General features: G+C 35.9%; 1 protein-coding gene across 1 annotated transcript in view; it reads left to right on the top strand.

Annotated features, from left to right (window-relative positions):
- Nucleotides 1–12,992, top strand: part of ROBO1 (roundabout guidance receptor 1) — a 130,649-nt gene extending 117,657 nt beyond the window's left edge. The window contains exons 25-29 of the mRNA XM_042867424.1: nt 337–746; nt 2,868–3,020; nt 10,544–10,852; nt 12,128–12,327; nt 12,936–12,992. Coding sequence (XP_042723358.1) covers nt 337–746; nt 2,868–3,020; nt 10,544–10,852; nt 12,128–12,327; nt 12,936–12,950 — 1,087 coding nt within the window. The 3' untranslated portion in view covers nt 12,951–12,992. The remainder of the gene's footprint in view (nt 1–336; nt 747–2,867; nt 3,021–10,543; nt 10,853–12,127; nt 12,328–12,935) is intronic.
- Nucleotides 12,993–14,017: the final 1,025 nt, after the last annotated feature.

Below are 14,017 nucleotides of genomic sequence, written 5' to 3'. Positions count from 1 at the left end.
CCATAATTCTGTGATCTTTTTGAATCACTGAGGTGGGTGGAGGGAAGATGATGTTTTTTGAGCAATCTGTTTGGGTAGAGGTTTCAAGCTTCTAGTTGTAATATACTGACACTTTTGCTCTTACACTCAAGTATTCACAAATGATTTTTTTAATTAGTCACATAAACACCTCTTCCACTATCTGTACATGAATGATGTTAGGAAATGAGGAGTTTTATGCAACATAGGCTAATTTCCATTAAAATCAGTGCTGCATATTTTGATCAATTTAATCTCCTTTTTCCTCTAACTATGTTATATGACTTCAGTTCTTCTTACCTTTGTATTTTTATGCAGACGTCAGCCTGTGAGTCCTCCACCCCCTCCAAGGCCTATCTCTCCACCACATACCTATGGATATATCTCAGGGCCCTTGGTCTCTGACATGGATACTGACGCACCAGAAGAGGAAGAAGATGAGGCGGATATAGAGGTTGCTAAGATGCAGAATAGAAGACTCCTTTTGCGTGGCCTTGAGCAGACACCTGCCTCAAGTGTTGGTGATCTGGAGAGCTCTGTAACAGGGTCCATGATCAATGGCTGGGGTTCAGCTTCCGAAGAAGATAACATCTCAAGTGGGCGGTCTAGCGTTAGCTCTTCAGATGGATCATTTTTTACTGATGCAGATTTTGCACAGGCCGTTGCAGCAGCTGCAGAATATGCTGGCTTGAAAGTAGCCAGACGTCAAATGCAGGAAGCAGCAGGAGGTGAGTCTGTCCTGTATTTGAAAAGAGAAGGGGGAAAAAAGCTCCATTATGACATGTACTTATCCACAACCACTTACCCACTAAGTTCCTGTTCATGTATTTGGAAATTCAGGAAGAGAAGGAGGGGGAAATTCTCACTAGTGGAAGAGGCAATATGGGACTTTTGCTGGAGCTGTTCAAATAAATTGCAGCTCTGTATTTTTTCACATATGTAGTTCCTGTTTATTTTTGTCTTGTTGGTTGTTGCCAAACTTCAGCCCTGTTCATGGATTTCCAGCCAGAACTGAATGAGTCTAGCACAGTCTTGCCTAACTGTGCATGACTTAAAAGCTGTGGAGCAAAGTTTAGAAATCACTTCTTCACATAAAACTGCTTAATCAAAGGTAGTGTTATGTGTAAATATGAACATTTTTGTTATTATAATACTTTTTTTTCTCCAAGCTCACTGCTCTGATGACCATTCCTTAAGTCCCTGACACATTTTACATTCAAACGCTTCCTCTGGCATTGAATTATCTGAAAATTTACAGTTTCAAAAATATGACACCTTCATTATAACAAAGTGTGCCGTTACTCTTTTGGAAAAGTTTCCAGTCAGTTCTTTTCTAATAGGTACTGTTTTTGCTAAGGGATAATTTAAGAAAAATTACAAAATTATATCCTTTTCCCAGTGTAAGGCTCCAAGTATTTTCAGTCTGTCTTCATGAGAGATTTAATGTCTCTGTATTGAAATGTCTATATAAATACTAAACCTTCAGAGTCTTATTTTCCCTTCAATTGAAAATATTTGTAATTGTTTCCCATTTCATATTTAATTATTAACTTTTGGAGAATGCTATTCAACTCTTACTGCTGTATTATTGAGATGAACTGGCTTTGTGCTGATTTCATAACTTGACAGCTGTTATTAGTTACAGCTTAGATGATAGATTATGAATATGCGGGAAGAACTTTTTTTTTTCCTGAATCAGTGAAAAGATTAGTGTTTTGCTGTTGCTTTGCAACATACTGGTTATAGGCAATGCCGGCTTTATATAGGTAATCAGCAACTTGATTAGTTCTGATGAAAGTTGCCACAGTTAGCTAAGAAATAAGAATACTGCAGTATGTAATGCTAATTTCAAGCAGATCTTTGAATATTTTGTCAATCTATTGAATTGCTAAACCTTAAGTATTGAGGACCCTGTCATAACTGTGTCCACACTGACACGATAGATTTGCAGCATTCCTCTCTCATTTCTGATATCCTCTCTGAGTTAACAGTCCTTTGTTTCATTTCCACACAGCTGTTCATCATGAGGAGTGAGAGGGGAGGTAATTTAGTAATTCTGGATGAAATCCTGGCCAATTGAAGTAGGTGGCAAAACTCCCATTTGTACCCATGGAGCCAGGATTTAATATATTTTCTAGAAATGCATTCATGCAAATATATATGTGTGTGTGTGTAAATTTATATATTTAGAAAAGATTTTTTAACGTCTTGTTACTACTACATATAAATAATTTTACAACAGGCAAGTTCATGCAACAGTGACTTTTATGTACTGATATTACCTGTACCTGACTGCACATCCTGGAAACGTGACAATTCTTGCCTGAAAATAAGCTAGGATAAAATGCTAGTCATATATCCACAATGCATTCTTAGTAATTCACTCAAAGCTGTGGTGGGGCCATCTGTAGCTAAGTCCTGCTAGAGACTTGCTCTTTTGAAGGAAAATTCGCTGTGCCCAAGCCAGGGGAGGTGAAGCCCATTTTAAGAGTGAAACATTTTGTTACCTGTGTAAGCCTGCTGGGGTGTAAGCCTGCTGGGCTGGAAGCCTGTCTGTACTTGACTGCGTATGGCTCTTAGGCTCCTTGAGCAAGAGCTCCCATTACAAACCAGTTGGATAATTCATGTGGAACTAAGCCAGCCTGCCTATTAGTAGGATAGCAAATGTTTCTTTTTAGTTATGTCTTACTCTAAAACTGCTTACAGTAAGAATGAGAGTATTAACAGCATTATGACAGTATTTTTAAAGTGCTGTATAGGCAGCTAGCTCTTATGTGAAAAAAGAGAAGTGTGAAGCATCATATTTTGGATGAGAAAAATAATAGCTATTGTTCTGTAACAATTTTCAGGCCGTAGACATTTTCATGCATCACATTGTCCCAGACCCACCAGCCCTGTGTCTACTGACAGCAACATGAGTGCTGTTGTAATACAGAAGGTCCGACCTGCCAAAAAGCAAAAACACCAGCCAGGACATCTGCGCAGAGAAGTCTACACAGATGGTGAGTCCACTGAAACGGGTGAAAACGTCAGTGAACCTTTCTAACTACGCATTCAGTGTGTGTGTGTGTGAAATTTTTCCACAGAGATAACATTATGTTTCAGAATTCAGTGATTTGTGTTTCCTGTTGCTAAACACAGTGAACAGATTAATCATTTTAAATGTCGTAGTTCCTTAATCCTGTACATTGATGCTGCCACTCAAGAGCCTTGCACCTGTTTTCTGTAGTGTCCTAATCGGCTAATTACCATCATTATTTAGGAGCCCAGATAGCATAAATAGTACAGTCATTGAGAGTAATGTGTAGTTAGGATTAAAATCTTCATTCCCATGACTAAATATTAAAGCATCCGGAATGTTTTTGTTTTTTTTTTTCTAAAAAAAAAAAAAAGAAAGAAAAAAAAAACAAACAACCAACAAACAAACCAAAAAAACATTAGCCATTCAAATAGTGGACAACAGAAATCAATGAATCTTAATCCTGACTACAGCATTCTTGCAAGCAGTTACTTTATGAGTAGGAGCAAAATTTAATCATCTTCTCTCATGCCTTCACACACAATATCAACTCTTGCTGAAAGGGTAGTGCTTGTATTCCCTTGGGACCACAGAAGGATAATGCAAACATTGTGATGTTGTCTAGAGAGAGCCTTTAATGAAAATGCCTCAGGTGGTGCAACTTTTATTAAACCACTACCTTCCAGTTTTATAAAACAACCCAAGGGCTTTGTTGGAAATTCATGTTAGATAAATTCTCAAAGACTTAACCCATCTTGTCAAGTTTGCTAGATTTGCTAACTGGGGGAGGGGAAAGAAAGGCACCATTCCCCACCTCCTGGATCTCAGCAACAACAATCTGATTAGGACTTTCATTACCAGGCTGAATTTTTTCAAAGAGGGGCATCATTTGCCATTATCATATGAAAGCCTAATATTATAGATCCTTATCCAGGGTTACTAGAAGGGAGTTTTGAGCCACTTCTCCCTGTGATTCCTGCCACTTGACGACAAAATTTAATACAAAGCACCCAGCACGATGAGCAGAAGTAATTTAGCAATGAGTGGTTGTCCGTGCTATTATCTGTACTTTATCCTGAGTATTTTCTCTCACTAGCATATATCAGATATTAGACTGCATTAAATACTGGCATGACACAGTGCACCTGGGCCTCTTGGCTTATGCCCAGGCTCCTTCTGTTAGTGAGACTAAGCTGCTGGAATATTATCTGATTTCAAGAGGTTATTACAGTGGTTTTGTGCATGTTTGCTTCTGTGAAACGACAGCACAAGGTGTAAATCCCAAAACTGTTCCAGAAATGTTACATTTATTGCACTCCTGCAATGGCATTTTTTGCAAGCTTTTTAGTACATTTTATCAGTTTTTAATATCTTGAAAAGAATGTTCTTAACTGAGTAATTGGCTGAGCATCAAACCTTGCTATGAAAGCAACATACCAGAAATAAAATGTGGACAGGAGTTTTATTTGGCCATTTTCTTCTAATATGGGAATAAATAAAAGGAGGACCAGCATTTGATGACAGGTCTTTGAGAAAGTAATTATACAAAGTTAAGTCATAGAGCATTGTGATTAGATTTTGCAACAGATTTGACAATTGTGATCAATATTTGTTTTGTGTTGCATAGCACGTGCTTACTTCAGCGTATTTTCTAATTAGAGAATTTTTGCTAACCAGTTTGGTGTGCAATACTGTGTGGTCATACAGAAAAGCAAATTACAGCTTTAATTCCTGCAGGCGTAATCATAGATAATAAAACCCAGTTCAAAGGTTGAAGGGCTTTCTTTGGTTTTGTTTTCCTGTTGGTTTTGTTGTTGTTGTTGTTTTAACCTATATCAATTTACATAGTGTTTTACATGCTTGGAACCTTACTGAAGATTATAACTATTAGCTTTAATAGCTACAGCTATTAAATATACCGTCCCTGTAGAATAAGCTGTAAAATAACATCTACTAATTGTTTTTCTTATGTGCAAAAAAGTGATACAGAAATATGAGTGAAACATTTGAGCACAATTGACCTTTCCCAGATCAGCGTAGGCTTTTCTGCTGGCTTGATGCCACAGTGTTACTTATCCTTTGTATGAAGTATTACCTATTATGAAGACTTTGTTTTCTCGGTGGGTGAGCATGCATGTTTCTGGTAGAAGACAACTGCCATTGTTCATCTAAGCATTTATTGTTGGCCTCAGCAATAAATATTGAAAAGAGAAAAACACATTGCTTCATTATTTTCTCAACCTTTTAAATTGAATTTGCTTTCACAAGTAAAGAATTTTCTACTATTCCCAAAGAACCTGAATTAGTATCCCATAGCAGTTTGTTGAAATAGTTGTGTTGGAAAGAGTTTATGCAGTTAGTCAATGAAAAGGATTTATAAATAAATAAAGTGCCTGCAGTAACATTTGAAGAATATTATCAGCAGAGATGTACATATGTCATGTAAAATTCTATACGTTTTTTCGTTGCATAGCAAGATTTGGAAAAGAGGTTTGGTATTTCTGAAAGTGTGTTTGTTACTACTGTAGTCATACAAGGCCTACCACTAACCCTGTACAGATAATAGCAGTTTTGTAATCTCTGTTAGCATAAGTTGAAATCAGTTTCTCCTTTATGTGGAATGAAATTTTAGCTCAATCGCATTATTCTTTGATAGTCATCCAGGTGGTAAAATGTTCTCCATATTTCTTGCTAAAAAATCTTTGCTCTGTAGCTGGTAAGGATTAAAATGTATGATTTTTTTTTTTTTAATTGCTCTTTATCTGGCCTTTTGGAGTTAGTTACTAGAGGTGCATTACAAGAACCAGCCTTGTCTGACCTACTTACATATTTGATTTAAGAAAACCGAATTTTAAAGGAATATTTCTCTAAAACATTGTATATGAAAGTCACTTCTCAATTATGATAAATTCTTTCATCAGTAATGTCAATCCTTGGAATTGTAAGCATGTAGATTTTTAAAAAAAGGATAAAAGTCCTTTGTCATTGCTTAGGTTCAGTAGGTTTTTCAATATAAATGACACCACTGATGCTGTTCACATGAGATTTTAAATCCTGATTCTCTTGTAAATCTTTCAGTGTCAAAGGAAAAAAATATTAACATTTTCACAACCAACTGTTCAGGTCTGCAACTGAGATATTTATCTGTGCTGTCAATGACATGACATTAGGGCAGCTCATACAAGGCAACTGAATATTTACCTCATATTTACTCCATATTTACTTGGATTTTCACTTTGAAATGTAAGCCACTGTGCATGCCAACATCATTTGTACTTGTTTATAGCCTCTACCTGTGAAAAAATCTACCCTGCAAAAATTTCAGCAAGGTAAAAAATAAGTAGGAGTGCATTTCTTACCCCTGTAAAAAACATGCTTATTATTGAATAATAATAATTTTTAGATATCTGGTCTCTTTGTAGTCCTTACTAAATATACATTTGTTGGTGTTGATTTTGTTGCTGAGGGAGGTTTTATGGAGTGAAAACTAGTTTAATATAAAACGGTATGTAAATATACATACAAGTAAGAAAATCAAAATAACAGCAACCCACTGCTTGTGTACATCATAATGGGCGTCTATTTATTCACCCAGTTATTGTGTACATTTTGAGTCATATTTCCATAAGTAACTTCAATACATAAATAATACTAGCTGAGGTTATTACATATCTAAGAATCTGAAATGATCTTACAAAGTCAGGAAAAATCTTGAGTTTTGCATGCCTGCATTAATATGTAATAGAAAAAATCTGCTCCATCTTATCAAGTATTGCATCAAATGTATAACTACTGTTTTCTTCAGGATATGACTGTAGGAATCTACAGGTCTTTAGGAAGAGTTGTATAATAAGACCTACTTTCTTCGTTTAACACTATTTGCAATTATTTTTTTCTGCTTATTTATGATTTCTCCACTTCAGTTCAAAACTAGCTTAGTAGATTCTTCTTCCCTACTGTCTGTCTGCTTCTCCCATGATTTCTGCATCTGTTTTCATTTACAATCTTATTGAAAATAGTCATCCACCTTTCAAATGACACATATGGGAGGTTTCCCCTGCAGACTATGCATACTTTAAAATGGCATCCATTGTTTTTGCTAAGTGGGAAGCAGTACAACAATAATACAGAAACATGAATGAAGCATGTGTGTACTTCTGACCTTTAGCAAACATTTCTGAATTCTTTATATTGGTTTGACGTTGCTCTGTGATTTATTTTTTTATTCTTTACAGTGGAAACTTCCATTTTCCTTGTAAGAAGTGTGCCAGTTTGTACTAGAGGAGGCAGATTGAATCTAGATTTTCTCTGTGATCTGAGCTGTTAAAATAAATACCACAGGGGTGTAATAGTGTTGACCTTGGATTTTTTTTTTTATTTTTTTTTTTCCTCTGTACAGGATTCTTCTCAGTAAGGAGTACTCTGTTATAATGAAGATTTTTATAGTTTCCCTGCAGGTTGCAAAAATGTTCTCAAAAGAGAATATTACTTTTCTGTAGTTATTGTACTGTCGAGCTACTGATATTTTGTGAAGCTTTTTTTTTTATACTAGCGTGTCTTTCCTTTTTATGGTCAAGACTTAACGCCTCTTTGTTCATTGTCCTGTGTGGCTGGATAAGATTCTTGTATAAAGTAGTTTGTTCCAAATAATATTTTATAGGCAACACGAAATATGCTGATTCTTGCCTTTGGTATTAAGCCAGTGCACTGGCATGCCAAAACTGTTGGAGACTGGCTCCAAGAGTGACTGAAAATGTCGATATTAAGTCTCTAAACTTCCTTTATTATCAGAAGGGCAATTGAGTGTTTTTTTTAAAGTAATAAAGACAGTCAGTGGGGACTGTGAGACACAAAATGTTGCATGAAGTTCTGCTCTTCCAGAGGTATACAGTTCTGACTTAGAGATTTGTAGTTTGGGTATTTTTACCCACCTGGGATTCTGAGAAAAGATGTAGCGAGGAGGATGCTTTTCTGAGAGAAGAAAACAGTGTGTATTTCTTTGAGCTAAGGCAGATTTTATTGTTGTTGTTTTATTTTGTCCTAAGCAAGTTCTATAATCACTAAAAATATTCTCCAGAAGTGGTAAGGATGACATCCACAGCTTTGTTTGAGAGCAGTTACTGTGCTTGATATGCTTTGGCCTGGACTTGGTATGGTCTGATGCACTGGGCTCCCATGGAATGTATCACGTCCTATACTGGACAGAGTCCACACAGTCCTAGTTGTTGATTTACAACAGAATACATACTTCTTGAGACCAACATTTTTTGGAGCAGGTATCGACGCAGTGTGTACAGGGCTAGACAGCGCAGTGAATTTCATTTGGTTTGCTCTTCTGTGGCTAGAGTTCACAGGGCATTTCAATGCATAGTGGATGTAGACTGAGTGCTATTGTGATGTCTGGAGTTTTATTGCTAAAAACATTTAGGAAGTTGTGGATAACAAAGGAATGGATCATAACTGATTCCGTGCTTTCTTGCTCAAATCAGTTGTAGTTAATATTTGAGAAGTTAATGAATGAGAAGTTGCCTGCCTATTTTGTATTTATAATTCCTTCAGATGAAGAAGTACAGTACATTGCCCACAGATCTGTCTTGGTTCTTGCTTTATAGCCTAACAATTCACACTACTTAGATAAAATCATTTTGATTGATCCACTTAATACATCCAGGCTTCCAGGTAATTTACATTATGGCTGTTCAAGTTTTGGAAATGACTGGGTTTTCTCTTAAAAGCCCTCTGCAAACAGTGAGTGTTAAGCAGATACTTAAAAGTGCGGATATTCCATTGCTTAGTTTCAGTATTTTTTAAAATTAATGTTTGCCAAACTGTCAGAGTTTGATAAATAAACTACTCTGTAGTGTTTGCAAATATCATATGGCTTACTGTCCAACTTGTACATAGCTAATAGAAATAGATTGAAAGAAAATTCTTTATTTCTTGTAAAATGGATTTGGCACCTTATTCAAGTCAAATACTAAAACACAAAGAGGATTTTTTTGGTTTTTTGGTTGGTTTGGTTTTGTTTTGTTTTACCAAGATGGTGGAATTCATGCAGCAAGAATGACATTATGAATCTCATTTACCTACATCCAAACTGAGGGGAATAATTCTATGACATCTGTTTTCCTCATCATCTAAGTATGTCTAGCTGACAGTTGATAAAATATCTATTCTTACTTGTAACAGGTCAGAGGCAATTCCAAGTAACATCACTAGTGTAACACGGAGAATGCTAGTCAATTTGCATATAGCACTGAATTCTGTATTGCTGCACCTAATCAGCTTGGCCAGACCAAGTCATGTTTTGGTGTCACTGGAAAAAAATTTCTGTCATCTGTCGTATCCCAGTTTATACATATATGTTAAATTCTCTTTCTTATGCATGATTGCTGCATTTAGTCTTGGTTCAATTTAGTTAGTTTTCAGTTGAGATGCCCTCTTGAATAGACTGTGAATTAGCTGTAAGTATATATAGAGATGCTGTTTAAATACCGCAGCTGCTCCAAGATTTTTAAGGAAGTAGAAAGAATGAATGCACAGTTAGAAAAGGCTGAAGTAGTAATTTTTAATTAACAGAGCTGTTCATTTTTCTTAGCAATCTCATTTGTGAACATTAGCCTCAGAAACATCTTACCCTCCTCATGTTTTTCAACCTGTTTTATATCTGTGTGATTTGAAACTACAATTTTGTTCTGAACCACTTCAATATTGTCACTTCTTTGTTTTACTTTCCTTCACACTTTGTGTGCCACAGAGCACTATTATATCCAGATTAACTGTTTGTGCTTCCTAGATTTAGTACATTAATAGAAAATTAAAATGTGTGCCTTATAAATTCTGTTTAAAATTACATAAAATGTTAGAACTCTTTTAGCTGTACTAATTTAAGGGATAAACTGGAAAGAGTAGGTGTCTTTTTATTTTCTGATCTCGTTGAGAGGTTGTTACTTCTTTGATTGAATGTGGGGGGATTTATATCTCATGACATGCAAATGTCAAAAGTGTGCATGTTAAAATTAAGTCATTATCTTGAAAAAAGAATGCGGTAATTAAAGCAGTTTATCCCTACATGTATCAGCAGTGTCTGTACATTCTTTACCCCAGCTGACTTGTTTTAGCACTCAATATGTTGAAAACCATGAGGTATAGCAAAAGCTGTTGGTTTCTTGGATGAATTTTGCAAAAATGCTAAATATCATCAAATATAATAGCAGATATGCTGATATTAAAGTGCCTAAAGTTACTACAACTTTTTTTTGTAATTATTTTTAAGAAAATAAGATGATTTAAGAAGGTCTTTGCATTTTTAAAGGTTGATGTTTGGAAAAACAGCCATCAGCAGTTATAACAGTAATGTAATACTTCTTGAGGTTAAGAAAGAAGGACAGAGGGAGAGCTGAAAGTAAATAGAGCATCTATTTCTTCAGCAGACATCAAATATTATTTCTAATTTTACTAATGTGTGATGTCATTTTAATTATTATTCTTTTTCTAACTCTGTAGACTTGCCACCCCCTCCTGTGCCACCTCCCGCTATAAAATCACCAACCGCCCAGTCCAAATCTCAGCTGGAGGTGCGACCTGTCATGTTACCAAAACTGGCTTCTATAGAACCGAGGACAGACAGATCTGCAGAAAGAAAAGGAGTGAGCTACAAGGGGAGGGACGGGGTGGATGGGAGACAGCATTCGGACATGCGGACAAATTCAGGAGAGCGGAGAGAATCACAGGAACAGCAAGGTGATGGGAAACTGCGAGGAAGTAAAGCACCGAAACGAGAAGGCACACCAGCAAAAACTCATCTTCTTCAAGGTTATTTTGCATGCTGTGGGTTTAATGAAGCACTGCATTGTTGACTGTAGGGAAGAGGCTAACTCTTTCCAGGTCTCTCTCACACATACATGAATGAAGTTCTATCTACAGAGTTGCTAGCGTTTACCTTGTGTAAACACAAGCATTTAGCGTTTACACAGTGGTAATACAGATCATATTGCAGATTCTCACTAGAGTAAAATGCAACCAAGAGTTTATGAAAAACATAGCTTTTCTGTTTTGTACTCCTTATTCATCCATCATATCATCCATCATATCTTGAAGCTAACACTGATTGAAGCCCAAAAAGAAATACTCCTTGAAAGTCATAAGAATCAGTGTCCTAGTCTAGGATCAGAATCTAGCTGTATCTAATCTAAATTTACTCTAGTTTGTAGAGGAACTGGCTGAAGTGAGATAGTATGTCTGCAAGTCAAATATCTAATGTTTCTACCAAAAAGTTGGTGCTTGGCTCATTTTTCTTTAATTAAGGAGGAACGTGCCTTATCCTCTTTAAAAAATAAGAATGCCAGGGTATTGATGCATTAGATATAAGTAGTAAATGTCATGTATCAGATCTAATCAATCAAATCTCTTTTTCTGGAAGTTAGTAAGATTACAGGTAAGTAGAACAAGCATTCACTAAAGCTTTCAACACAGGTTCATACAAATGCGCTGGTCCTGTCTTCCTAAAAGCATGCAAGATCAGTATCAGGGATGACTAGGTAGTAAATTGGTTTAAAGGCTGCGCTAGTAACAGATTGTTACTGATTACAGAGGTTACCATCAGTAAAAGTTATTAGAATGTTGCTTTTTAGAATGACACTGAGACTTAAGAACATGCCTCTTTGTTTCAAACTCAGCATGGGAAATACGAAGTCTAATATTGAGATGCAGTGAACTTGTCGTTCCAGTGAAATAGCATGCATGTATTGTCATTTCCTCCTACTCAGTCATATTGAAAATATACTGCAAGGGTTGGTTTTTTTTCATTTTCTTAGAGAGCATTGCAGGGATCATAAATTGAAATGAAGTGGACATTAATCTTGAATTAGTTTTTTTGTGGTGAACGTTACTACGTGAATATTATAAATTTCCTCAAGAAAGCTTCTATAATGCTATTATGGAAACAGTGTATTTCATATTCCTGTCAGGTATCACTGTAAACCTACTGAGGATCATAAAAAGTAAAATAAATCAGCCATGTGCAAAAATTTTGAAATCACAATATCTCTGAGGTTGTAAACATAACAATGTGTCTATTTGATTATTCAGAGGACATCCTGCCATATTCTAGACCAACGTTTCCAACATCAAATAATCCCAGAGATCCCAGCTCCTCCAGCTCTATGTCTTCAAGAGGATCAGGAGGGAGACAGAGGGCAGATCAAGCAAATATAGCCCGAAGAAATGTTGCAGAAATGCAAGTTCTGGGAGCATATGAACAAGGAGAAGAAGAAGAAGATGAGATGGAGGTAACTGCAGTTGTACTACTGACCATAAATAGATCAAGTTTATTTTCTGTTCTTAGATGCCAAAAAGGAACTTTTCGACTCGAAATGTTCTCCTCAGAAAATCAGTCCCTTTACTGTCTATTAACAGCATGTGTAAACCCAGAAAATAATTTTTAAGAATGTGTCAGGAGCATAAAAGCAAGATGTTGCATGGAATAACTGTCTCCACACCAAAACTTATAGAACAGAACTTGCAGAAATAAAATATTTGAATGTACACTTTGCATTATTCAGGTTCATTCAAAAGTCAAAATTCAAAAGGCATTAATTCATCTATGAACACTGTGCCATTGCCCTTCACAGTGTTCGAAAGTTCCTACTTCTATGTTTTAGTAAATATGAAGACCTGTGAGCTTTTTCTTCCTTTTTTTTCCTGCTTCATGATATTAATTCAGTTTGAATCCTGACTGAAGAAGGAATGTGCAACATGCAGTCATAATGCCACACGCACTTAAAAGTAGTAATTATTGTTTAAAGTCAAATCTCTATAAAGTATGTAAAATAAACTCTAAATAATAGAATCTAGCTTATAGTCATTGATGTCTTTTTTTTTTCTTTCTTTCATACAGGAAACAGAAAGCTGAAGACAGCAACATGTACTGTAACAGGCTTTTGAAATCTAATCAGAAAAAAAAAATCACTTAAGATGCCTCAAGTCTGATGATGTTTGACGCCAGAAATAATGTTCAGTGCAATCAGAGTGTACAATTTTTAATTTTTTTTCATGCCATCAGAATGCTAGTTTTTACTTTATTCTTTCTTTGTAAACCCTCATTATTAGGAACAGCTCTTGCTTTTTCCAGGATGTTTCATCACCTTCGCTGCCCAAGAAGGCAGGTAAGCTGCTCTTCATGGTACGTAGGTCAGCTGCTGCTTCAGGATTTGAGCAGAAGCCTGGGATCCCCAGATTCCTCCCCTGACAGTCAGTGCTCAGTGCACTGCTGGTACATCAACGAGCCAATTGATAGCCTAACAAGTAATACAGCGTTGATTGAAAACTTCCACAAAGTGAATATTGTGGAGAGCATTATTTTATTCTAAGGATTTTACTGTAGTCTGCTGTTAGTCAAATGGCATCTTGCAATTTCAATACAGACTATGTATCTTGTTTTTTTGACAGTCTCTTGCTAACTTTCTGCAGCAGATACAGTTTTACAAATACAAATGATAGCAATTCAGGACGAGGTGGCTCTTATTGTAAATACGTACTCATTTTAAATCCCCTGTGGTACTTTGTCTTTCCATTTTCAACGTTAAGTACATTCTTATTAAAAATGTCCCTTGGGATGGACAGGAGGTAAGGCAGTATGAATGCTGTTCATCATGGCATGTGCAAGTTTATTGGAAACGTTTTCTAATTCTCAGCCTCAATAGTGCTAATGAAAGTAAGCAAGAAAAGCAATGGACATTTTTAATAAAGATTGGATAGTATCATTAACTGTTACTGGCCCAAATCTCAGACCTCTACTTGTGTCAATTCACCTTAAAGAAGTGCCACTTAAACAAGTTTCATTTGATCTTGGCGGTTATGTTTTTTGTAATGCACTGCTTATCTTTTTTTTTTTTTTTTTTTTTTTTTGGTTTTAAAAGCACAATCACTAAACTTTGTTTGTAAACCATTGTAACTATTAACCTTTTTTTTTTTTTTTTT

This window comes from Lagopus leucura, unplaced genomic scaffold, assembly GCF_019238085.1.
Source record: "Lagopus leucura isolate 7727_CA_CO unplaced genomic scaffold, USGS_WTPT01 Super-Scaffold_100001, whole genome shotgun sequence".
Lineage (NCBI taxonomy): Eukaryota > Metazoa > Chordata > Aves > Galliformes > Phasianidae > Lagopus > Lagopus leucura.
This window is presented reverse-complemented; position numbering and strand designations above follow the sequence as displayed.